The sequence below is a fragment of the Lissotriton helveticus genome, chromosome 1_2 (genome assembly GCF_964261635.1).
Source record: "Lissotriton helveticus chromosome 1_2, aLisHel1.1, whole genome shotgun sequence".
Lineage (NCBI taxonomy): Eukaryota > Metazoa > Chordata > Amphibia > Caudata > Salamandridae > Lissotriton > Lissotriton helveticus.
Genome location: NC_136058.1, coordinates 678,781 through 703,413, shown reverse-complemented (window position 1 = coordinate 703,413; position 24,633 = coordinate 678,781). Strand labels below are relative to the sequence as shown.

At 50.6% G+C, this 24,633-nt stretch overlaps 1 protein-coding gene across 2 annotated transcripts in view; it reads right to left on the bottom strand.

Annotated features, from left to right (window-relative positions):
* Window positions 1–24,633, bottom strand: part of FNBP1L (formin binding protein 1 like) — a 688,366-nt gene that overhangs the window by 371,295 nt on the left and 292,438 nt on the right. For both annotated transcript variants that reach the window (XM_078668213.1, XM_078668214.1), the window contains exon 4: window positions 8,018–8,165. In XM_078668213.1, the coding sequence (XP_078524339.1) occupies window positions 8,018–8,165 (148 nt within the window). The remainder of the gene's footprint in view (window positions 1–8,017; window positions 8,166–24,633) is intronic.

The following is a 24,633-nucleotide window of genomic DNA, read 5'->3' as shown; positions in this document are numbered from 1 at the left end:
AGGAGGCAAGTCGAATGGCCTCAACTGTCGCCGCTCAATCTCCACGCATGGAGGTGGAGGCTGGACAAGTTCGGGTGGAGGACCGTCCCCTGCTGCTGCGACAGAAGGTCCTCCCGAAGGGGCAGGCGGATCGGGGGACCGACCGACATGCTGAGTAGCTCGGGATACCAGTACCTTCGAGCCCAGTCCGGAGCCACAAGGACGACTTGGGCCCGGTCGCGCCTGATCTTCTTCAGCACTCTGGGCAGAAGTGGTATAGGCGGAAAGGCGTATAACAGACCGCAACTCCACCCGCGCCGAAAGGCGTCGCCGTGCGAGTGCCGTCTTGGAAACTCCAACGCGCAGAACTGATGACATTGCGCGTTCTCTTCGGTGGCGAATAGATCTAACCAAGGCTCTCCCCATTGCTGAAAGAGGCCTTGCGCCACGTCCGAGTTCAGACGCCATTCGTGATCCATCGAGCACCGACGGCTGAGTTCGTCCGCCCTGACGTTCAGAGAACCGGCCAGGTGTTGAACCGTCAGAGTCACACCCTGACGTTCCAGCCATTACCAGAGACGCAGGGCCTCCTGGCAAAGGGTCCACGACCCCACCCCGCCTTGTTTGTTGCAGTACCACATGGCGGTGGTGTTGTCCGTGAACACCTGCACTACACTCCCGTTGACAAAGGGGAGGAATTTTCAGTACTAGACGAATCGCCCGTAGCTCCAACAGGTTGATATGGAGCCGGGACTCCGCCGGAGACCAGATGCCTCTGATCTCTGCCTCTCCCAAGTGGCCACCCCAGCCCTGGAGGGACGCGTCCGTCACAACAACATGCTCCGGCTGGGGAAGGGAGAGGGGTCTGCCTCTGACCCAATCGCGGTCCGTAAGCCACCACTGCAGTTGTCTCGCAGTGCCCTCCGAGATCAAGACATGGTCGGACAAGTTGCCCTGATGCTGGGCCCACTGAAACTTCAGGTCCCACTGCAGAGCCCGCATCCGCCACCGGGCGTGATGCACCAGAAGGATGCAGGAAGCCATCAGCCCCAGTAGCCGCAGCGTCAACCTGACCGAAACCCGGGATAACGGCTGGAAGATGGGAATCAAAGCCTGTATATCCTGGACCCGCCGTTCCAGTGGATAGACCCGAAACTGCGCCGAGTCGAGAACCGCTCCGATGAAAAGGAGCTTTTGGGAGGGACACAGGTGTGATTTCGGCACATTGATGGAAAACCCCAGCCCATGCAGGAGGTCCGCCGTCATCTGAAGGTGGTGGACGACTGTCTGGGGCGAGCCCGCCTTTAACAACCAGTCGTCTAGATAGGGGAAGACTGAAATCCCTGATCTGCGCAGATGGGCTGCGACCACCGCCATCACCTTTGTGAACACCCGTGGGGCGCTGGTAAGGCCGAAGGGGAGCACGATAAACTGAAAATGCTCCTGGCCTACCGTGAACCGCAGGTAACGCCGGTGGGCCGGCAGGACGGGGATGTGAAATACGCATCCTGCAAGTCCAACGCTACCATCCAGTCTTGCGGGTCTAGAGCAGCCAAGACCTGAGCCAATGTCAACATCTTGAACTTCTCCTTCCGGAGGAAGCCGTTGACGTTCCTTAGGTCCAAGATAGGACGTAGGCCCCCTTTGTCCTTCTTGGGTACCAGAAAGTAGTGGGAATAGCAACCACATCCTACTTCTGGCCCAGGAACTCGCTCGATGGCCCCCTTGGCCAAGAGGGCCGTAACTTCCTCCTGCAGAAGTGTCAAGTGGTCCCCCGACACACAGTGGTTCTGCGGTGGCATGGCTGGAGGAGTGGTCTCGAAGGGGAGGGAGTAGTCCCTTCGGACGAGCTGCAGCACCCACCTGTCCGATGTTATTGTGCGCCAGTGGGAGAGGTGATGGCGAACCCTGCCGCCCACCGGCGTCACATGGGCCTGAAAGCATGGACTAGGACGATTTAGAGGCGGATGCTGCGGGGGGAGGCGTGGTCTGACCTCGCCGCTGTCCCCGACCGCCACCATGGCGGTTCCCACGGCCGCTGCCGCATTGAGAAGTCTGTTGCGGCGCGTGGCTGGCAGCACGTGTGGGACCGCCCCTTCCGTGGCCACGAAAGGAGCGAAACGAACCCGTTTGCTGGCGCTGGGTCGAGAGACCCAAGGACTTGGCCGTGACCCTGGAGTCCTTGAAGCGTTCCAGGGCGTGGTCCGCTTTGTCGCCAAACAGGCGACTGCCATCAAACGGCATGTCCATCAATGCAGTCTGGACATCTGCCGAAAAATTGGCGGATCTCAGCCAGGCGTGGCGACGAATCGCCACCGTCGTGGACATCGCCCTGCCCAGTGAGTCGGTCGTATCAAAACCACACCTTATGGAGTATCTTGCTGCGTCTCGGCCTTCAATCATAGCCTTGCCGAGCTTAGCCCGTACCTCCAGCGGGCATTCAGGCAGCAGTTCCGCGACCGTATCCCACAGAGAGTGGGTGTAGCGGCCTAAGAGGCACGCGGTGTTGCAAGACCGCAGTCCCAGACTCAGGGACGAAAAGACCTTCTTACCATACTGGTCGTACCTCTTAGATTCCCGGTCGGGCGGGGCCGACGGGAATGCGGTCTGGGAAGTCGAGGCCTGGATCACCAGGCTCTCAGGGGTGGGATGGGTGGACAAGAACTTTGGGTCATCCGTACACGGACGGTGGCGTCTGGCCACGTTCCTATCAACAGGCGAACCTGAAGCGGGCCTGGACCACGTGCCCAAAAGAACGTCAGTTAAGGCCTCATTGAACGGCAGCAGTGGCTCCTGTGGGCATGACTGCGGTTTGAGTACCTCAGTGAGGATGTTAGTCCTCACGGCCGCGACGGGGAGCTCAAGGTGTAAGGCCTTGGCAGCCCTCATCAACACCACTGAATAAGCTGCCCCCTCCTCCGTAGCCACGGTAGGAGGCGAGACAAAGCCAGGGTTGGGAGAGTCATCCAGACCACTGGCGTCACCCAAGTCACCTGTCCAGTCCACGTCGTACTGACACTCGCGGGTCAGAGGGTCCTCAGACCCCTCCCACTCCTCTCCACAATCTACATCCTCACCATATTCGGAGTCAACAATGTAGACCGGCTCCCCGGGGTCAACAGGCCCCATCGGCGTCGGACTCTGCGTCGGGCGACGCTGGTTCGACTCCGTGTCCGGAGTCGGAGAGGGAATGGGGGCGGCGCCGCCCGGAGCCGGCGCCGGAGACCCGGCGCCGCGCGGGGGCGGCGCCGTGGGTTGCCCCGATGGAATCGGCGCCGGAGAGGCCGGTTGACCAGCCGGCGTCGACCCTGAAGGTCCCTGCGGCGCCGGGGCCGGAGCCGTCGGCGACATCAGAGCCGGAGCACCCGACGGCGTCGAGGCAGGAGCACCCGAACCGCTAGGGCCCCCAGACGGGACCACCGGGCCCGCAGGCGCCGTAGGCCCCGTCGGAGGAGACAGTGCCCTCATGGCCATGAGGAACGTCTATCTCCTCGGGCGACGCGCCCTGCCCAGGGACCGCAGGGTATGGAGCAGGCCGCGTCGGCGACTCACGCGGAGCCGCGGGGCCACCCGAACCCCCGGCCGCATCGCGCGAGCGTCGGGGGGAGTCGGGGGTACGATGACGACGCCCCGACTTCTTGTGCTTCCTACCTGAGGAACCAGAGGAATGGTGACGACTCCCGGAGCGCTCGTGACGGCTCCGCGACCGCTCCCTCGATTGCTCCCTAGACCTCCGTCCGGACCGGGACCGCTCTCGACGCGGGGCCGACACCCGGAGCTCGAGTAGCTTGCGGGACCGCTCCAGTCTAGCTTTATTCGTCAAGGCCCGGCAATCGACGCAGGCGTCCACGTCGTGGTCCGGGCCCAGGCACCGGAGGCAGAGTCGGTGATGGTCCGTGACCGACATCATGCGGTCACAGCCGTCACAATTCTTAAAACCGGGCATCCTACCGGCACCTTAAGAGTAACAGAAAGATTCAAAAACTTTGGTCAAAGACCGGAGTACTGCTCTTCGGATCTGCGCTAACTGGCGCGGAAAAAAGAAGAACAAAGAACTGACGTCAGCGCGCGGAGGCGGCGTCTATATACTCCAGCGACGTCATCACGGCGCACGACGCCGACGATGGACGCGGAGCCGCAGGAGACGCCTGCAGACGACGCCTACCGACGCGCAGGGGTACTGCTACGCAAAAGTTTCCGGATCCAGACTGACGCCTGGGGATATTCTAAGGTAAGGAATCTAATACTAACCTGTTTCTTTCAGATGGCACAGATTTAGACCCGAAGTGTGTGCCGGAGTCCCATTCTATTGTACTGCTGGGAACAAGGATCTAAAGAAACCTCCGACAGTACGGGCAAACCCGAATTGCTTAGTCCCAAGGCTCAGCTTTTTCGATCGGCCTAGAAAAGTTAAATATAAAAGCGGGTTTGTGGTCCTGGCACTCTTGCTTGCAAAGTGTAGGAATGCCATGGGGTTTGGTCTCAGAGCTGATGGCTCTAATCCAGGGTCAAGATGAGACTATTCAACTGAAGCCCGACAGTCCCCTTTAATCAAAAAAACCATTAACCAGAGGGAGAGACAGTGGGGTTGTCCTCTCCAAATAAAATTCAAATTTATAAGGCACCAAAAACCCAAAGGCACTAGGGTGCTGATGTTATTCTGAGAACCACCAATATTATTCAAACACATGGGTCTTTAGTGCTTTCCTTACTGTCAGGTGCTGGAGGTAAGTCTGAGGTCACCAAGAAGTGAATTCCAGCACAGGAGCAGGCACTCGCTGAGAAAACATTTTCAGATTTCTTCTTCATGTTCTTCGTGGCAGCAGAAATTGCTTCCTGGCAGATAAAAACGCTCTCTTGGGGCAATAGGAAGTGAAACTCTTTTTTTTAAGCTGGGGCATCCCGTATAAGGATGTGGGGAAATAGTTAGGACTGATGGAACTAAGCTGCAAGTGTCATCATTAAAGACCTCTGTTTCTTATTTGGGCAAAGGGCTGGTAAGACCTTGCCGTTGACTTGTTAAATCTTCTATTTAACTACAGTGCTGTATGTTATTATTGTGTTCTTTGAAAAATCATAAAAAGGTATTTACTTTTTTTTGTAAACATTTGAGGTTTTTTTTCTGTTGAACATATCCTGCTTCGATGATTATTCAGCATACGATCATTATGTATGTATGTATGTATGCATGCTGGTAAAATATCCTTGAGTACATACGGCTCGGAGAACTGAGATCTTCTAACAAAGGACATTGAAAAAGTACAGGACTAGGTGGGGGTCTTTACCAAATATCCTTTTACAGAGGCGTAGAGTTCCACAGTATTTACTTCTACCACTGTGTTTGAAAGATTAACCACTAGATATTAATGTATCCGTTTTAATGGAAAAGAAGGAGGAAAATCCACTTTTCAGGTTATATGGATCGATTTTGAGTTCCTGGACCATAAATCCATGTGGTTTAAGTTCACATAAGAATCTGTGTATATACTATTTCCATCATCGTTGAGAAGGAGGTATTGCGGTTTAGAGGGGCAAGAGTATTTCATCTGCAAAAGTAACACTTCTTTTATTCCCCCACCCCAAGTATGATTAATCTATGATTGTACTGTTCCGTACTTTCACTAGCAATGGCAGTATACCCACAGCAGGCCAGAAACTCCGCTTGTCTGCTGGCCCAGTAAAGCTGAACTTCGAAAGATCCACATTCATGCTCCATGTGGGCTCAGAGGCAACACCAATCCACTTCCTAAAGTTGGGTCACACTTCGAATTTTCCTTTGGCGCACCGTAGGACTTAACAATAAACAAACACCGTCTCGTGCCTATGGGTGTTATTTTGTTGTTATTTCATACTTGAGCGTGCAACAAAGACTCCTCAGCAAACTTCAGATATTGCAGAATGCAGCAGCCCATCTGCTACTAGGGATCCCTAGGCTGCCAATCAGCCTCACCGGCATTCGTTAATCTGGCTACCAATTAGAAAGCGTATTGAGTTTAAGGTCCTCTGCATTGCCTTCAAAGCTCTTCACGGCTTTGGCCCAGAGTACCTAAAGCGTAATTTCACTTGGTGCACCCCTTCTAGGATGCTGTGCTCTACCGCAGCTAAGAAAATTGTTGTTCCCAAAGTGAGATGGTCCTCCTGGGTCGGTCGAAGCTTTATCACATGCACCACCAAACATTGGAACAGCCTCACTTTAAATTTGAAATCGATGAGGAGTCTTCTTTATGAAAGCTCTTACCTGCAATTTTCGTTAACAAGTTAAGACTTCTTTTCTGTTCTATAACCTTTTGTGCAATAGCAGCGCCAGGACGCCGCCGTGCAATTGAGTGCTTAACAAAAATAATTTTCATTTCATTATTAGAGGTGTACTTTTCTCTTAAATATCCCCATATATCAAAAGAGATTACACCAAAGTGGATCCCACTCGAATAACCAGTTTGCCTGTGTCTAGATTAGTAGCACATTGCATAATTATTCAAGTTCCCACAGACCGGGATGAATATGAGAAGCCCATCATCTTAAATAAATCAGCTGTTTTACTTGTTTCCACCTGATTTCAAAATCAACCCAAAGCATTTCTTAGCAGATTGGTAATTCCATATTCTATTTAACACACGTTATATTAAGCAATACCTAAACTAAATGACATTGGGCAATCAAATTATCTAAAGGATATCAGAAGGAAAACCACATCAAACAAAGGTTTCCAATGCCCTTTTAAACTGTATCAATGTTGGATGAAACTAATCGTCAAAATGCAGTGCATTCTACAATGCATCCAGATAGGAATCCAATCGGGGGGGGGGGGGGATGGGGGGAGAGCCATCAGGCCCATACACGTAGTGTTGATCAGGACTGGGATGTGTTGGGGGATCCAATCACATTCTGTTGAGGTCTTTTTGCAGACGTTCTCTCCTTGGCGGAGGTCTAACTAGGAGTCCGGGTAGACTCTCTTTTCAAAGTGGATACGCTTAGCAAACCAGAACATCGTCTCTCTAACCCACTCCATGCATGGCAATGGAAATACTAGGTTTGGTGGAAAAGGGAAGAGTAAATAGCCACCAAATTTGCATCACTGTAAAGTGCAGCATAGTGGCGGGCCAGTTTGTCATCTCCGTAGGCGAGGCATGTGTTACTCTATATAACATTAAAACGTGTATTTTTGTAAAACGCACGTTCACCCCGCGGGATCTTGGTGCTGACTAACAGATGATTATTGTATAAACTTTGCTAATTCGAATATTTTCCTGTCCTTTGCTCACCTATCTAGTCACATCAGTAGGCATTATTTCAGTCGAATTTTTTGCTCAAGTTTGGCTACTACCCAGTAAACTTGGGAACCAGCTTCTGATATCATACAGAGCCACAATAAAGTTTTAGCTGAGTAAGTCACAAATGCCTGTGTCCCTGGAGAGGAAGGGCAGCAAGGAGTGCATATACACAGAATCACCCAAGTAATATTCTAACATACGAGACCCTTCAAATCCGATAAACCTTGGGACTACATACAAAAGTCATTTTAAGTGGGAGTGTTAATCTTTAGCTAACAGGTCTCCCACACAAGTTACAGCAGGAGCCATATGATGCTCCACACTTAACTTTGCAAACACAACCGCTGAGTCACCTTCAACAAACTACTTAACAGGTCAAGAACAAACAGACTGAAGTACCTACAGCCCCTTGAGAAGCACCTTTCAAGTAAATGCGACTACAGCGATTTCTCATAAAGGATATCAAAGTGCTTCGTAGGGAACATTAGCAAGTGTTTTAGAGGCAGTCAAAGGTCCGAGTCCTCTCAGAAGTGGATATTTTATCACAGTGACAAGCACATTAAGAGCCAGAGGTGTCCATGTTAGTTAACTGCAGTACATGGCAGGTCTGCTTCTTGCAAACAAGAAGGTAAGGAAAATTCATAGGAAACATTCCTATTGCTTATTTAAAGTGGATATGACTAAGAGATAGCATTAAAAGTTCTTCGCTTGCAGAGCAACAAATGAGACTTTTAGGAAAAATACAGTATTCCAATCTTAAGCATTACCGCTTTCCTTTCCGATTTCAGGTCTTGCGAATATCTCATCAGTTCACCGAATACTCTGTGCCCAATTTCTTCCGCTACCACTTCCCGCTGTCCTGCATAGTCATTCAACTCGCTCAGGATGTTAAAAAAGGCTAGGCATGAAGTAAACCTACAAAAAAAGACAACAAATTCAGTACCAGATTTGTGAAAATTCTCATTAAGTGCAAAGTTTTTACTATTATTGCAACACTTTGAATGAACAGTTCACGAAGGGCAGTGAGAGCCCCGAATGTACCTCTATGCCTCTAATAAAACAATCCAAATATGTATTTGCATACTGCTTATAGCTTGGCAGATGCGCGCTTTGCCATTTAACCCTACATCAACTAGCTGTAACAAGCATTGGCAAGGCCATTAGGCCTGGCTTGTATTTTCAGTTCTGGCTCAAACTTTCTTTTAAAACAAAGGCTGCTGAAGTTAAAAAAAAAAAATGAAAATTAAATGATTGCATTCATCATATGAAAGAATCCATACAATAATTTCATGCGTGATGACTGTGTACTTTTGAAATGTAAAATAATTGTACATGCATGCCAGTACTAGCACTCCATAGGAGGTGGAATTAAACCCTAAAAACCAATAGCATAAGGCGAAAGCCTCTGGGTGGAGAAATAGCCTACTTTATGTACATTGTAAAGAATAGGAAACAAGAGGGCACACATTACCACAGGAAATATTCGGAGACTCAACTTTTGGGGAGTGGGTAAGGCTCGGGATTAGGAACGTGGGGGACCTTATAGGCCCTGAGGGTATTTACCAATTCTCAGTACTGCAAGGGAAGTTTGGAATGAACTCAAGAAGCTTTTTCAAATATTTACAAGTAAGAAGCTTCCTCGCAGGCAAGACAGGGGGAGAGAGGGGTTTTGAACACAATATAATATTGCAGGTCATCGAGGAGGGGCAAGGATGCACAATTGGAAGATTGTATACAGAGCTGATTAACAATAGAGATGATGATTTGGAGAAGGTAGAACTGAAATGGATTAACAGAACGGGGATAGAGCGGGGGTTGTTTGGGAAATCACTAAAGTATGGCTATGAAATTCTATGCTCCTCAGCTTTGCAAGCACAGCACTATAAAACTTTGTATACGCTGTACTATACACCTGCTAAAATAGCTCAATGGGGGGGAACACAGGGAATAACATGCCCCAGGTGTGATAGTAATGAGGGCGATATAATGCATATGTTTGTTGCCTGCCCAGCCTTACGACCACTGATAGAATCTATGGAGGTATTCTTGGATAAAACACTTAAATTGCAAATTAAGCTAACCCCAGAACTGGTCATGCTAGGGGTCACATGCGATGACTCTTGTCGTAATCATGAATATTTTATATTCGTAGCAATGGCAGTTTATCGCCTATGCATTGCGACAGCCTGGAAAGATAAAACACCACCTCTGTTACAGCAATGGGTAGCTAGGCTATTGCACAGCCGCAACTTAGAGAACTCAATTTATGCTAGGCGGGGAAAAAAAGGGAGAGCAATGGGTCAACAAATATGGGCTCCAATTAACACATGGAGGGAAGGGGTGGGTTAAGACTAACCAGATACTATTGTGTTCTTGGAATGCACAGATTATAACTTTACATGAATATTGTTTCAACTTGACAACAGCTTCTCTCCCTCCCATTCTTATTTTTTTCTTCTTCTTTTTTTCTCTTTCTCTCTTTTTCTTATTTTAGTTCGTTTTTTATTCTCAATATACATGTCTTACATATTACATATTGTTTATCAATAACTGTGAATTGTGCAAACGAAGTCTGTTATGCAAAATGTATGGATTGCCTCAGGCCCGAACTCAAAGGAAAACTGTCCTTCGGGGGAGGTGGGAGAGGGGGGGGTAAAAATGTATGAACATTTTCAATAAAAATATTTTTAAAAAAAAAAGGAAACAAGAGGGCAGATCTAAAAATAAAACTGATCAATGAACTGTGCAGACGAGTACAAGGAGAATAATTGGTATATTTGATTAATTATCATTAACATTAGAAGAACCTAATTTTCAGGTTCCAAGGCTCTATTTCATCTTTCTGTTAATTGCATCTTTTTTATAAGTACTACTGCAAACATCTTCCACTTCTACATGTGGCCATCAATATTTTAATCCCAAATATCATAATTTTGTCACAATTTTCTACTTTAGAAAAATCTGTTTTTAAACACTGCTTGTAATGAATGTAGTCTTACTATTTCAGAATAGGTACATAACACGTATTTCGATTAACCGTCTAGGGTGGAATATTGGAGAATGAAAAGCTGAGTCTGTCTTGCCAGGCTTGGAAATGGACAACTGCACTGCCTACAAAGAACAGAAATGAGTGAGCCTAGTTGAATAAGTTGTCTTAATGCTTTGCTAGTCAGATGAGGCTGGGCAGGTTGAGGGAAAAACTCTGCTCCTGCAGTTCTCCTGTGTTGCACAAGTTACTTACCTTCGGTAACAATATATCTGTAAGAAACAGTAGTTCGTGTTAGATTCCTTACCTTAGAATATCCCCAGGCATCAGACTGGATCCGGAAAGTTTTGCGTAGCAGTACCCCTGCGCGTCGGTAGGCGTCGTCTGCAGCTCCGCGTCCGTCGTCTGCGTCGTGGTCGTCGGGATGACGTCGTCTGAGTACTTAGACGCTGCCCTCGGGCACTGACGTCAGTTCTTGTACATAGCTTTCCGCGCCAGGAAAGCAGAGCCATGCCAGAGACCGACACTGGTGCCATATAACTAGAGCCCTCCAAGGAAAATAGCTTAACCCTAGATATCGGTTCGCAGAACGGGGAGGATGGGTGGGGCAGTAAGGAATCTAACACTAACTACTGTTTCTTACAGATTTATCGTTACCGAAGGTAAGTAACTTGTGCATATGAAAGAAACAGGTTAGTGTTAGATTCCTTACCATAGAATAGATACCCCAGCAATACCAACCCCGGTGGTGGGTCTGCGAACCAAGATCACACCAGAAAGTCCTCGAGAACTGAATGGCCGAAAAAGCCATCTCTCCAGACTTGGCGGTCCAGGCAGTAGTGTCTAGCAAACGTGTGCAGCGAGGCCCACGTAGCTGCCTGACAGATGTCGCGCAAGGGGGCTCCCCGACCCAGGGCAGTAGTAGCCGCCGTGGCCCGAGTGGAATGGCCCTTAGCCCAACAGGGGGCTCCTTTCTAGCCAAGGAGTAACAGACCTTGATGCACAACACGACCCACCGAGAGACGGTCCGTTTGTGCACCGCCCGTCCCTTCTTCACACCCACGTAACCAACAAAGAGCTGGTCCTCCACCCGAAACTGACGTGTGCGATCAAGGTAGAAGGAGAGCACACGCTTTGGGTCCAGACGGTAGAGCCTCTCTTCCTCTTCCGAGGGATGCGGAGGCAGAAAGAAGGTGGGCAAGGTGATGGACTGCCCGATGTGAAAGGCTGTAACCACCTTGGGCAGGAAAGAAGGATGCGTTCTTAAAACAACTTTCTCCGGATGGACAGAAAGGAAAGGAGGCTTAGAAGATAGAGCCTGGAGCTCATTCACTCTCCTGGCAGAGGTGATGGCAAACAGGAATGCAGTCTTAAGAGTCAGAAGACGAAGAGGGCAATTGTAAAGTGGCTGGAAAGGAGCGCACATCAGATAGGTTAGAACAAGGTTCAAGTCCCACTGAGGCATCACGAAAGGAACAGGAGGAAACATGTGCGTGATGCCCTTCAAGAATCTATTTACAACAAGGGACTTGAAAAGAGAAGGCTGATCAGGAAGCCTCAAGAAGGCAGAAATGGGGGAGGAGCCAAGCTCGCGACCGTGATGGCCACGTTGTAGCTCGGCTCCGTCAACCTTCCTGCTTGAACTATCTATCCTGCGCCTTATCTTGCCCCGAGAAGTCTTATTTGATGGAATATGGAATTATGACGTTTTGCTGGCACTTACCGTCTGCTCCGGATGATCCTAGGTGCCGCGGATCTTGAGCTGTGCCCTTGTTCGCTTCGGAGCCTCCGGGGCGGGCGGGCCTGGGACTCGTCTGCGGCGCCGGGCGGGGCGGAGCACCGGGGCCAACCCCTTGGTGGAGGAGTGGGGTCGGCCGGAGCGGCCACTGTGCGGTTGGACCGGTGGCGACTGACCGGGCCTGGTCTGGCTGTCCGGGGACCTGGTGGTGGAGCGCTGCCTTCCGCGGACGGGGGTTGACCGCATGGGCGACTCGTCTCCCCTTTGTTCTCCTGTCCGGCAATCTTGAAACCCTCCGCCCGGTCTTGGCGGGCGGCGCCTGTGGGTCGGTGGCGCCGGCTGCCTCAATATTCTGGTGGCCCGCCTTTCTGCCCTGGAGGTTCCATTGCTTGTCGCCGGCTGGATTTCATCGAGCCCCGCCGGTGGCCGGATTGGGGTCGGAGATTGCCGAGGCCTCGCCGGGCTAAAAAGATGGCGGCCTGCGCCCTGTATCTACGCCCAGTTGGAGATGGCGACATCGGCTGGCCGCACGGCACGTTTGCTGACTACCGTAAAGGTGAGCCTACAGTTGGCGACGTCTTCGCCGCCTTGTGTTCCTGGCGTGCTTCCATGACTGTACCTGTCGCTGGGCCAGATGGTGGTCTTGGTACCGGGCTCGTTGGGCCGTCCCCTGCGTGTGCGGTTCCACCGCTTCAGTGTGCTGCGGGGTCCTTCCTGGAAATTGAAGACACCGGGTCCACCGCTTGTTTGGACGTACAGATGCCTACTGCCTTGTATCGTCAGGAGTTCTTCCCTGTGGTGGATGTACTGGAGGACCTCCAGCCGAGATCCGTCCGGGTCTGTCTAGCCGGGTCTCCCGGTGTTTTTTTGCCTCGCCCTGCCGAACGGAGATCCTGTAACTGTCTCACCGGGGCGACTTTTTCCCCTTGGTCGGCGGAGCTATGCTTGAGTTGCTTGCTGCTGTTGCTGTCCTTTCTTGCTCATCCGGTCCGAAGCCGTTATGACTTGTGTGGTGTATCGACGATTGGAATCCCTGCTTTTCACCTCTGGCCCCTCATGTTCTGGTTCTTTGTGCACTCTGTGCCTATGGCACTGGACAGACGAGGACAGGGGTGAGTTACACTTGTACCGCCGGACTATTATTTCGTGGCATGGCCGATGACCACCGTGCAGCTGTACGTGTATGATCGATTCCTCTTCATATTCCTGTTGCCTGTTTTTTGAAATGACTTCATCTTCTCGTGGGATCTAAAATGTGTTCAAACGGGGGGTTGGGAGCTGATAGTTTTGATTATGTGTCTCCTCTCCCACTAGAGATTTTTTTTCTTCCCTTCCTTTCCCCTTCCTCTCTTTTTGCCCATGTGGTTTCTTCCTTACTTTTTGACTCTTCTATATTTCGGGTTTCCTGTTAGGGCGACAGGCACGCTGCTGGGGGGGTAGGCCGTAGCCTTCTGCAGGGGTGCAGGGTGGGGTGGGTGGGGAGGGTCTGTCTTTTTGTTTTTTCTTTGTTCTTGGTTCTATGGCTCTTATCTATCCTATTTTCTGGACGCTGCGTCTACATGTAGGCCTCTTGGGGTGTTTTTGCCAGCGTGGGCCTCATGACCTCCCTGCCACCGATGTTTATTGTGCATCCACTACTCCTATTTCCTTCGGTTCCATTGGCTGGCCTTTTCTTTTGTATGCTTTGCTTGACAAGGGGCGCATGATGTGGTGCCGCGTTCTCTTTTCCCTGTTTTTTCTACCCTTTTTCTTGACGTCCTTTCCCCTTTTTTTCCCCCTTCTTTCTCCCTTTCTTTGGGTTGATGTAGCGGATGGCTCTTTGTATTGCAATCCTGACTTCCTTTTTATGTATTGCTGCGTATTTTCGTAGTAACGGGTGGGCGTTGGGCAGTGGTTGGACTTGCTTGCAGATGTGGGACTTACGTTTTGCTCTTGCTATAATATAGCTGTTCTTTTTGAAATTCGCTGTGTATTGTTTTACTGCTTGCTGACAGCCCGCCACGGACTTTTGGACCCTAATAACTGCACTATTCCTGCTATTCACCCTATTGTATTATAAAATTAACCTTCACTTTTCCTACTCATGGTGGTTTCCTTGTGGCTTTCTGCCTCGCCTTATTGCATCTGTTATATCGGAGACCCGCTGGAGCTTCTTTCCTGGCCTACGTGCTAATACAGTGTGGTGGCCGGCCCGATGGGTTGTAGGCCCGTATTTGTAAGCTACATCTGCACAATAAAGGTTTTCAAAAAAAGAAGGCAGAAATGGCAGAGAGGTAGCCCTTAAGAGTGCCCAGAGCAGAGCCCTGCTGGGCAAGAGAAAGAAGGAAGAGAACCTCTGAAAGGGGGGCAGAGAGAGGATCCACAGCCTTTGCTGTGCACCATGCCACAAATTTGTTCCACCTGCAGGCGTATACCGATTTTGTGGAGGGACGCCTGCCTGCCATAATCACATCACAGACTTCAGGAGGCAAGTTAAATGGCCTCAACTGCTGCCGCTCAATATCCACGCATGGAGGTGGAGGCTGGACAGGTTCGGGTGGAGGACCCTCCCCTGCTGCTGTGACAGAAGGTCCTCCTGAAGAGGCAGACGAATCGGGGTATCGACTGACATGCTGAGTAGCTCGGGATACCAAAACCTTCGTGCCCAGTACGGAACCACTAGGATGACTTGGGCCCGGTCGCGCCTGATCTTCAGCACTCTGAGCAGAAGTGGTATAGGTGGAAAGGCGTACAACAGACCGCAACTACACTCGCGACGAAAAGCGTCTCCGAGCGAGTACCGCCTCGGAAATTCCAACGCCCAAAACTGATGACATTGCGTGTTCTCTTCGGTGGCGAATAGATCTAACCAAGGCTCTCCCCACTGCTGAAAGAGGCCTTGCGCCACGTGCGAGTTCAGACGCCATTCATGATCCATCATGCACCGGCAGCTGAGTTCGTCCGCCCTGGCGTTCAGGGAACCTGCCAGGTGTTGAACCACCAGGGTGATGCCTTGGTGTTCCAGCCATGTCCAGAGGCGCAGAGCCTCCTGACAAAGGGTCCATGACCCCACCCCGCCTTGTTTGTTGCAGTACCACATGGCGGTGGTGTTGTCCGTGAATACCTGCACTACACTTCCCCGGACAGAAGGAAGGAATGCCTTCAGTGCAAGCCGTTTCGCCCGCAGCTCCAGAAGGTTGATGTGGAGCCGGGACTCCGCCGGAGACCAGAGGCCTCTGATCTCCCTCTCCCCCATGTGGCCCCCCATCCCAGGAGGGAAGCATCTGTCACCACTACGTTCTCCGGTTGGGGTACGGAGAGAGATCTGCCGTTGACCCAAACGCAGTTCGTGAGCCACCATTGCAACTGTCTCGCAGTGCCCTCCGAGATCCGGACGTGGTCGGACAGATTGCCCTGATGCTGTGCCCACTGAAACTTCGGGTCCCACTGCAGAGCCCGCATCCGCCACCAGGCGTGATGCACCAGAAGGATGCAGGAGGCCATCAGCCCCAGGAGCCGCAGTGTCAATCTGACCGAGACTCTGGTTAAAGGCTGAAAGATCAGAATCAGAGGCTGAATATCCCAAACCCACTGTTTGGGGATAAACCCAGAACTGCGCTGAGTCCAGAACCGCTTCGATGAAAAGGAGCTTCTGAGAGGGGCACAGGTGTGACTTCGGCACGTTGATGGAGAACCCCAGCGAGTGCAGGAGGTCGGCCGTAGTCTGGAGGTGGGAGAAGACTGCCTGGGGCGAGCCTGCCTTCAACAACCAGTCGTCGAGATAGGGGAAGACTGACACCCCTAAGCTGCACAGATGAGCTGCGACCACCGCCATCTCTTTCGTAAACACCCGTGGGGCGCTGGTAAGGCTGAAGGGGAGCACGGTAAACTGAAAGTGCTCATGGCCTACCGTGAACCACAGGTAATGCCGGTGGGCCGACAGGACGGGGATGTTGAAATATGCGTCCTGCAAGTCCAACGCCACCATCAAGTCTTCTGGGTCAAGGGCAGCTAGGACCTGAGCCAAAGTCAGCATCTTGAAGTTCTCCCTCCGGAGTAAGCCGTTAATGCTCCGTAGGTCCAAGATAGGGCGTAGGCCTCCTTTGCCCTGCTTGGGTACTAGAAAGTAGTGGGAATAGCAACCACGTCCTACTTCTGGCCCAGGAACGCGCTCGACGGCCCCCTTGGCCAAGAGGGCCGTAACTTCCTCCTGTAGAAGTCACAAGTAACCCCCCCGACATGCGGTGGTACTGCGGTGGCATGGCTGGAGGGGTCTCCTCGAAGGGGAGGGAGTAGCCCCTTCGGACGATTTGCAGCACCTACCTGTCCGACGTGATGGAGCGCCAGGGAAGGAGGTGATGGCCAACCCTGCCCCCACTGGCGTCGAATGGGCCTGAAAATTCGGACTAGGAGGATTTTGAGGCAGATGCTGCGGGGATGGGTGTGGACTGACCATGCCGGTGTCCCCCGGCACCGCCACGGCGGTTACCACGTCCGCGACCACGTTGAGATTGGTTCTGCGGCCTGTGGCTAGCTGGACGTGAGGGGGTGCCCCTTCCTTGGCCACGAAAGGTGGAAGTTTGCTGGCGTTGGCCGAGGCCCAAGGACTTGGCCGTAGCCCTGGAGTCCTTAAAACGCTCCAGCTCACTGTCCGCCTTGTCGCCAAAGAGGCGACGGCCATCAAAGGGCATGTGCATAAGGGAGGCTTGGACATTGGCCGAAAAATTGGCGGACCTCAGCCAGGCGTGGCGGCGAACCACCACCGTCGTTGCAATCGCCCTGCCTAATGAGTCGTGGTATCCAGTCCACACCGAATGGAGTAGCGTGCTGCATCCCTTGCCCCAGCGAGGGCTTGGGTAAGCTTTGCCTGGGCCTCCGCGGGACACTGCGGCAGCACTTCCTTAACCGTATCCCACAGGGAGTGGGAGTATCGGACCAAAAGGCAGGCGGTGTTGACAGACCGCAACCCCAAACTCAGTGAGGGGAACCAGGCCCGGACTGGCCGTTGTAGGCACCGGGCAATCCCCCGGTCGGCCGCATGGGTGGGGGCCGGTTTTGGACCCCAGGGGGCCGTTTTTGTTACAGGGCCGTCTTTTGCAGCATTGCTGCAAAAACGGCCCTGTAACAAAATCGGCCGAAAACCGGCCCTAGCAAAGAGTGCGGTTGCACCCCCATGGGAGAGGGGGGGGCGGCTGAGCACTTTGCCAGGGCCAATTTCGGTTCCCAGTCCGGCCCTGAGGGGAACAGTTTCTTGCCGAACTGGTCGTACCTTTTGGATTCTGGATCCGGAGGGGCGGTCGGGAATGCGGTCTGGGAGGTTGAGGCCTGGATCACCAGGCTCTCAGGGGTGGGGTGAACGGACAGGAAACTGGGGTCGCCCGGAGTCAGGCGGTGGAGTCGGGCCACGTTCCGATCCACAGGTAGGCCTGTAGAGGGCTTGGACCCGGTGCCCAACAGAACGTCGGTGAGTGCTTCGTTGAACGGCAGGTGGGGCCCCGAGGAGCTTGCCTGCGGTTTGAGCACCTTAGTGAGGAGGTTGGTCCTCACGGCCACGACTGGCAGCTCAAGAGCCAAGGCCTTGGCTGCCCTAGACAACATCACACTGTAAGCAGCCCCCTCCTCTGTGGCCACGGTAGGAGGGGAGACAAATCCAGTGACTGGCGAAGTGTCCAGACCACTGGCTTCCCCCAGTTCGTCTGCCCAGCAGTGGCGTCACTAGGGTTGGTGTCGCCCAGTGCGGTAACTCATGGTGTCACCCCCTCACGACTAACCCCATGATGGACCTCCTCCAAGTCTGCCAGTGAGTGGTGGACTCGGAGGAGGTCCATCATGCGGTAAGTCGCGGCCAAAGCTTGCTGACTGCCCTCCTTCCATTCATTTATTGGATGTTTAAGTGTTTAATCTCTAATTGTAGAAATATAATAGAAAACTGTTTATAAGCATTTGTAAGTAAGGTGGGCACGACAACAAAGGCGCGGCATATAAATGTTTTTTCGCCACTGTGTTCTTAACCACTCTGTCCTCCCCGTATGCTTTGAAGTGGACTCTCAAAGAGACTCCTCTTTAGATCTACCCATCTGAATGCTCACTGAGAACTGGCGCTCTGAGAGGTGTGGATGGGATTACTTCCTAAGAGTATTGTAGGTGAAAATAAAAACAATTTATTAAGATTGGCTAAACTCTTCTAAACGTACACTTTCATGGATGCGAAAGCATTTTAGCTTTTACCAAAATCTCTCAAAGTCCCTACCATCAATCTTCGCAGGGCCTTGCAATACTGACCATCTTGCTCCTCTTGTGACTAGGTATGCAAAGAAGTTCGGGCAGTTAGAGAACCACACAAATACTTAATTTTGATAATTGTAACTGTTTTTGTCTGAACGATTCATGCAGTCCATGTTAAGTAAAAACGAGACTCTCTTCCCTTGCAAATGTGTAATGCCGGATCTGTATACATGATGGGAAGTGTTCTATTGTCCACTTTATGAAAATACTTACCTTTGTATTCTCTACATACAACTTGTGGAGATTCTTGATTAAATGTCAGTAAAGAAATGTAAACAAAAAAAATAAAAAATAACCCTCAATGAATCCGAATGAATGACTAAAAATCAGCCTACAGTGAGTCTAAATAAATGAGAGAAAATGAGAAGAACAAATATGATACCAGTAGGCATTACAACTAACAGTTCTACCCCCGTTGACCTTCTGTACTTTACTTGCCAACCCAGGTATGCTGATGCAGATTACATATACGGATCTCCTGGCCCGTTATATACAGTGCCCCGGTGTTTTTAGGCTTTCTTGGATTACTGAGTCCAGAACAGATTAGATTTGCATTACATGCTACATAAACTCGGATAACTCACAACTTATTATGCACAGTAAACATTACCAGTATCTTTCCACTTGATCACATGACAATTAGGAGTTATGATTAATCTATGCAATAGTGTTCCTTCCTATGAAAGGACAGAAGTAGAGAAACCTGCCACAAGGTTTCTCTTGACTATGTGCACCTTTTCTGCAAAAGGAAGGACTAACGTGTGCGGTTAATGATCTGTTCTCGAAAGACTTTTATGGTGCACACAAGGATTAAAATCTAAAATGGGCTCCACCGGCATTTCTCTCTTTGTTTTTATTTAAATGTTACCCACGGGCAATCACGCAAGGTCAACACAGAGAACCTGAATATAATACAAAGATAGAAAGAAGTGCACACTTTTGGAGCAAAAACACAGCGACTCCAATTGTGCCACTGTCAGGCAGTCGTACTTACTCGAATCTTACTACAGAACCAGTTACTGGCTGCATGGAGAAAACAGCAGTGCTTAAACAGACGCCTTGAGTGGTACCAACTGTTCCTGTCATAGTAACCTTTCTGAGGAGTGAACTTCATGGTTGCCCTCTGCGGCTCTGTCCAGAAGTCGACAAACAGAAACACTTTACCTGTCTCCAACATGCAAATCTCCTCTTTCAAAGCACAGGGCGATCTCCGGGCATCTTCTTATGTAAAGGGAAATCAAACACGCTCCTTTCGACAACACCCTTCACGAGCGTTGAAAACCGCTGGTCCAGGAGCCACGTCACCTGAGTGACGTCCGGACGCCCACGTCATATAGCTGAGCTAATTGGACAATTAATTTTGCCGGCGGCCGGGTAAGGGTTCCTCATCACATGGGGTGACACTGAGTGAGCCTCTGCTTTAAATGTCTACATAAATCAGGACTCCTGATTTATGTAGCGATTTAAAGCAGAGGCTCACTCACAGTGTCACCCCATGTGATGGTGTCACCCGGTGCGGTCCGCACCCCCCGTACCTCCCTAGTGACGCCACTGCTGCCCAGTCCTGGCTCAACTGGCAATGCAGTGCCAGAGGGTCCTCAGACCCCTCCCAGTCCCCCTCGTCATCCATCTCCTGATAGTCAGCAATAAATGATGGAGCCGGGTCGTTGGTGAAGGGTTCACCGGACGGTCCGACACTGGATCCAGACCGGGGACGACGTCGTCCGGGGGCGGCGGCGGGGCGACACCCTTGGTGACGGCGCCAGCGGAGGGATCGTAAGGTCGACCGGCATCGTCACGGATCCAGGCCTGGATCCTGAGGAACCCTGCGGCGTCAGGACCGGAGTCGTTGACGACGTCGGGACTGGAGTCATCGACGGTGCCGAAGCACCCGACGGGGCCAGAGCCACCGGCCCACTTGGGCTCCCAGATGGACCCGATGGGCCCGAAGGCGCCTCGGCGGGTTCCGATGGAGGGAAGCGTGACCTCATGGCCGTGAGGAAGGCGCTGATCTCCTCTGGCGTCGCGTGCAGCTGGACGCAGCGCTTGCGGCTCCGGCCGAGCCGCTTGGGCGGTGTCGCCCGAACCGCCGCTTGGGCGGTGTCGCTCGAACCCCCGCCTGCGTCGAGCGAGCGCCGGGGGGAGTCAGAAGAGCGATGTCAATTCTTTGATTTCTTGTGCCGCGACTTACCTGAGGACTTGGAGCCCGACGAGTGGTGTCGACTCGCCGAGCTGTGATGACTGTGGCCCCGCGACCGGTCCCTCGACCTCCTCCTTGACCGTGACCTTGATCGGCGCGGGCCGACTGCCGGATCTCGAGGCGCTTACGGGACCGCTCCCGCCTAGCCTTTGACGTCAAGGCCCGGCAGTCGGTGCACGATTTGTCATCGTGGTCGGCCCGAGGCAATAAAGACACCGACGGTAGGGGTCGGTAACCGACATCATGCGGTTACAGTAGTCACAGGGTTTGAACCCGGGCATCCCTATCAGCACCGGAGTCGAGAATCGACTCGAGAAGATCCAAAAGAGATCGAAAAAGTTAGTCAAAAATTGACTAGGAGTACTGCTCTTCCCGGATCTGCGCTTGCTGGCGCGGAAAAAAGAAGAACTGTCGTCAGCGTGCGAGGGCGGCGTCTAAGTACTCAGACGACGTCATCCTGGCTACCACGACGCCAACAACAGACACGGAGCGCAGACGACGCGCAGGGGTACTGCTACGCAAAACTTTCCAGATCCAGTCTGACGCCTGGGGATATTCTAAGGTAAGGAATCTAACACTAACCGGTTTCCTTCGGATGCCATGAACTGCGAAGGGGCAAATTGGGCGAAAGAAGACACAAAACCCAGCTCCAAACCCTCCTAAAGTGCATCCAAACTCATCAAGAACACAGCTCACCGTTCTCACCTTTGGCCTCAAATGTATCACTTTATTTCGTATTTTGGTTTAGAAACAGGCATGGACAGTTGGGCCATTCACCATGGAATTCACTCTTAAGTCCATTACGTGTGGATCTCACACGGAGGATGCTAGGGATCCAAGGTACCTTTATCCTAATTTGTCGTAGGTTGGGGCACACAGGTAGATAACAGAGGGCACAAACCATTACTGCAGACCCTGCTCCAATCAAAAAGGCCCAACGCCTAAAATAAAATTGGGGCGCTTAAATCTAATAAAAGGGTGGTTACTGGCTAATCAAAAGAAAATCGGCCAGGTTATATGCCAATGAGGCACCCAGGTTACTGGAGCCTTCACGCTTGTATGTTAGCCATGTGTCACACAGTTTATTAGGGCCTATTGGACATTACACTTGTCACTGGCAATTTCAGAGTGGTAAGAAGTAGGATGGTACCTTGCAGGAAGCATCAAATTGTGTTTTTGGACCTTTAGCTCATTAACGGCAATCTCGGATTAAAATGTAGGTGTCATCTGACCTCTGAACTGGTGACATGTCCCTTCTGGGCACAGTGCTACCTCCGGGTGAACAGTGGTACAGGGATAGTTGATACCAACAAAAGTTTAACCACAATAACTCAGCAACCACAAGCTAGAGCTGGACAACTGTTTCTTGTGATGGTGTTCACACTGAAGAACACCAAGGTGATCTGGAGAAGAGAAGAGGGCATACTGTTAACAAGAGATTTAGGAATCCACAACAGTCAGAGGGGCATATAGTGATCTCTCACTGCCACAATCCGTCTACCACTAGGTTGAAGGCAATGGTACTCACAAACAAGCTGTGCTTAGGCTCTGTCTCTGCTAAGCTAAGGCAACTTCTTTTCTTCGAGGGAGGGCAGAAATGAGCCAGGATAGAGAGGGTGAAGGGCTTTCAGGCAGTGGTGTCATGCAGCATTGCCATCGCCCTTCCAGCCGTCAGTCTTGTCACACCCCTCCTTTACACCACGCCTACTTAAGGATCATCACAGAGTTAGGGGGAACGTTGAGGGGAGGGAACAGACTGACAACTGGCTGATTGGAAAACAAAATCAGGAGAGGAGCAGGACTGCAATACTGTAATGCAATATCTTTTGCAATTAAAATTCAATACAATATTTGCTACTTATTAACACATGAACCGAAAAAGACCAGAAGCAGCACTGCAGACATCTGCCCCGCTCCCCCAACCCTCTCCCACCAGCCTTTTTGATCCAACTAGCTTCATATGGAAATCCATGGGTGCGAAAGAGTACAATGTCAACAGTGCTTTCTAAGATACCTGGAAGCGGAGTTAAACCCTCCAGCTTTACAACTCTGTGATTAACAGAGATTTACATGTTTCCATTCTTCTCCCAATTTGAGACCAGATCATGGAGGCTCACGCTTTTCAAAAAAGCATAAGTAAGGCTTCTGAGGAGATACTGGTAATTGTGCTATGAGACTGACAAATATCCCACAGTCACTTTGGATTAAACACCATCAAAATGCCTTTACCTGCTCCCACCCTCGGTTCAAAAGTCTGTGTGCAGTTTATTTTCTCACTAGTTTTTTGCCCCAACCACGTTTATTTCTTTAATTGGGAATTTCTTTAATTGTTATGGCTTCTCCAGTGCTGTCCTCTATCCCTTTGTCACACCAACATATACACAGACCCCCATTGACTTCCAAAATCTACACATGCAGACATACCATCACAAATTCATGCACCAACACACAGCGTCACACCACCAAACCATCCACATTTAACGACATCTTCACCCAAGCAAATCATCAAACATACACTTGACAATTAGTTAGCGATACTGTTGCCTATGATGTTACTCTTCTGTGTGTGAGTGTATGTATGTATGTGTATGTATGTGTGTGTGTGTGTGTGTGTGTGTGTGTGTGTGTGTGTGTGTGTGTGTGTGTGTGTGTGTGTGTGTGTGTGTGTGTGTGTGTGTCAGCAAGGCTTACACAGTGACAGTACATGTGAAACACGGTCTGTTAGATTGTACACTGTTGTTGTATATAGTGTGCCTACTTTGTATGTGTGCGGTGTACTTCAGGGAAGCTTGAGCTGCGTCACATGCTGTATGTTTGTGTGTGGGTATATGGGAAGGTGCATTATTGCGGTTTATGATGTTACTGTTATGTGTATATGAGTGTGTCTTGCACCATGCTCTACTTACTCAGTGCTTGTGAAATAAGCATTGGCATAGCCAATAGGTCTCGCCTTTGGGACCTTATACGTTTTTTAGCCATGCAACAGTTGTAGTTATTGCACCAAGGATATTGTGCTGCATAACTAAATACTTATAAGGTCCCAAAAGCGAGACCTATTGGCTATGCCAATGCTTGTTTTTGTTTGTTTTGTCTGCAGTGTGATTGTGTTTTGGCTGTGGGTGCACGGAGAGACACCAGAGATGTTTGACGTCTGCAGCTATGGTTTCCTCAGCAGAGCAGAACACAGGCAACTATGACAAAGAGAGAGATTACAAAATTGTGATTTGAAGAGTGAGCTTCAAATGCTAGCTTCTCTCCTCAGCCCATGGATATTGTGCTGCATAACTAAATACTTATAAGGTCCCAAAAGCGAGACCTATTGGCTATGCCAATGCTTGTTTTTATTGGTTTTGTCTGCAGTGTGATTGTGTTTTGGCTGTGGGTGCACGGAGAGACACCAGAGATGTTTGACGTCTGCAGCTATGGTTTCCTCAGCAGAGCAGAACACAGGCAACTATGACAAAGAGAGAGATTACAAAATTTTGATTTGAAGAGTGAGCTTCAAATGCTAGCTTCTCTTCTCAGCCCATGGTGTGGAAAATTCTGTCCTCCTCTCGCTGCCGCTAGCGGTTTAAAATACAACATAACACTTAAGGACTTAAGCCTGGTAATTTCCGGATCTGGTTTAAAAATAAAAAGATATTTTTTTGCTGAAACGGAGAACCCTAGTTATAACAAACCTCCTCGAAAACCCTGTGTAAAGGGAACTTATCTTTACAAAAAGATTTGAGATCTGAAAAAGTGGAAATGACATGTTGTGAACCAGTCCTTCGACTGTAACATAGAAACGCCCTGCTGGGAAGAGGACACCTTTTTCGCTTCACGCATTTTTGAGATGCTCTTCAAAGATGCGATATATTTTGAGAAGTTCTCCATTTACTACTCGTAAAAGCGTCCCTGTCTTCATCACTGCAGGGGGTCAAGACTGTACTTTTCACACAAATGGAGAGTCCAACCTTTGTATTCACTGCATATATGAATATTCAATTACATGCTGGGGGTTCCAAAACATTCCAAAAATAATCTCATTTAAATTCCCTGCTCAGCAGCTAGGCAATCTGCACACAAAGTACTTTGACCCGATTCAGTCTCCATCTGGACATAGTTTTGCTAAAGGGAGACCATATTCCACTCCCAATTATGCAGTAACATACATGCCTTAAACTAGCAGTTGCACTACGGCCTGCCAATTAGA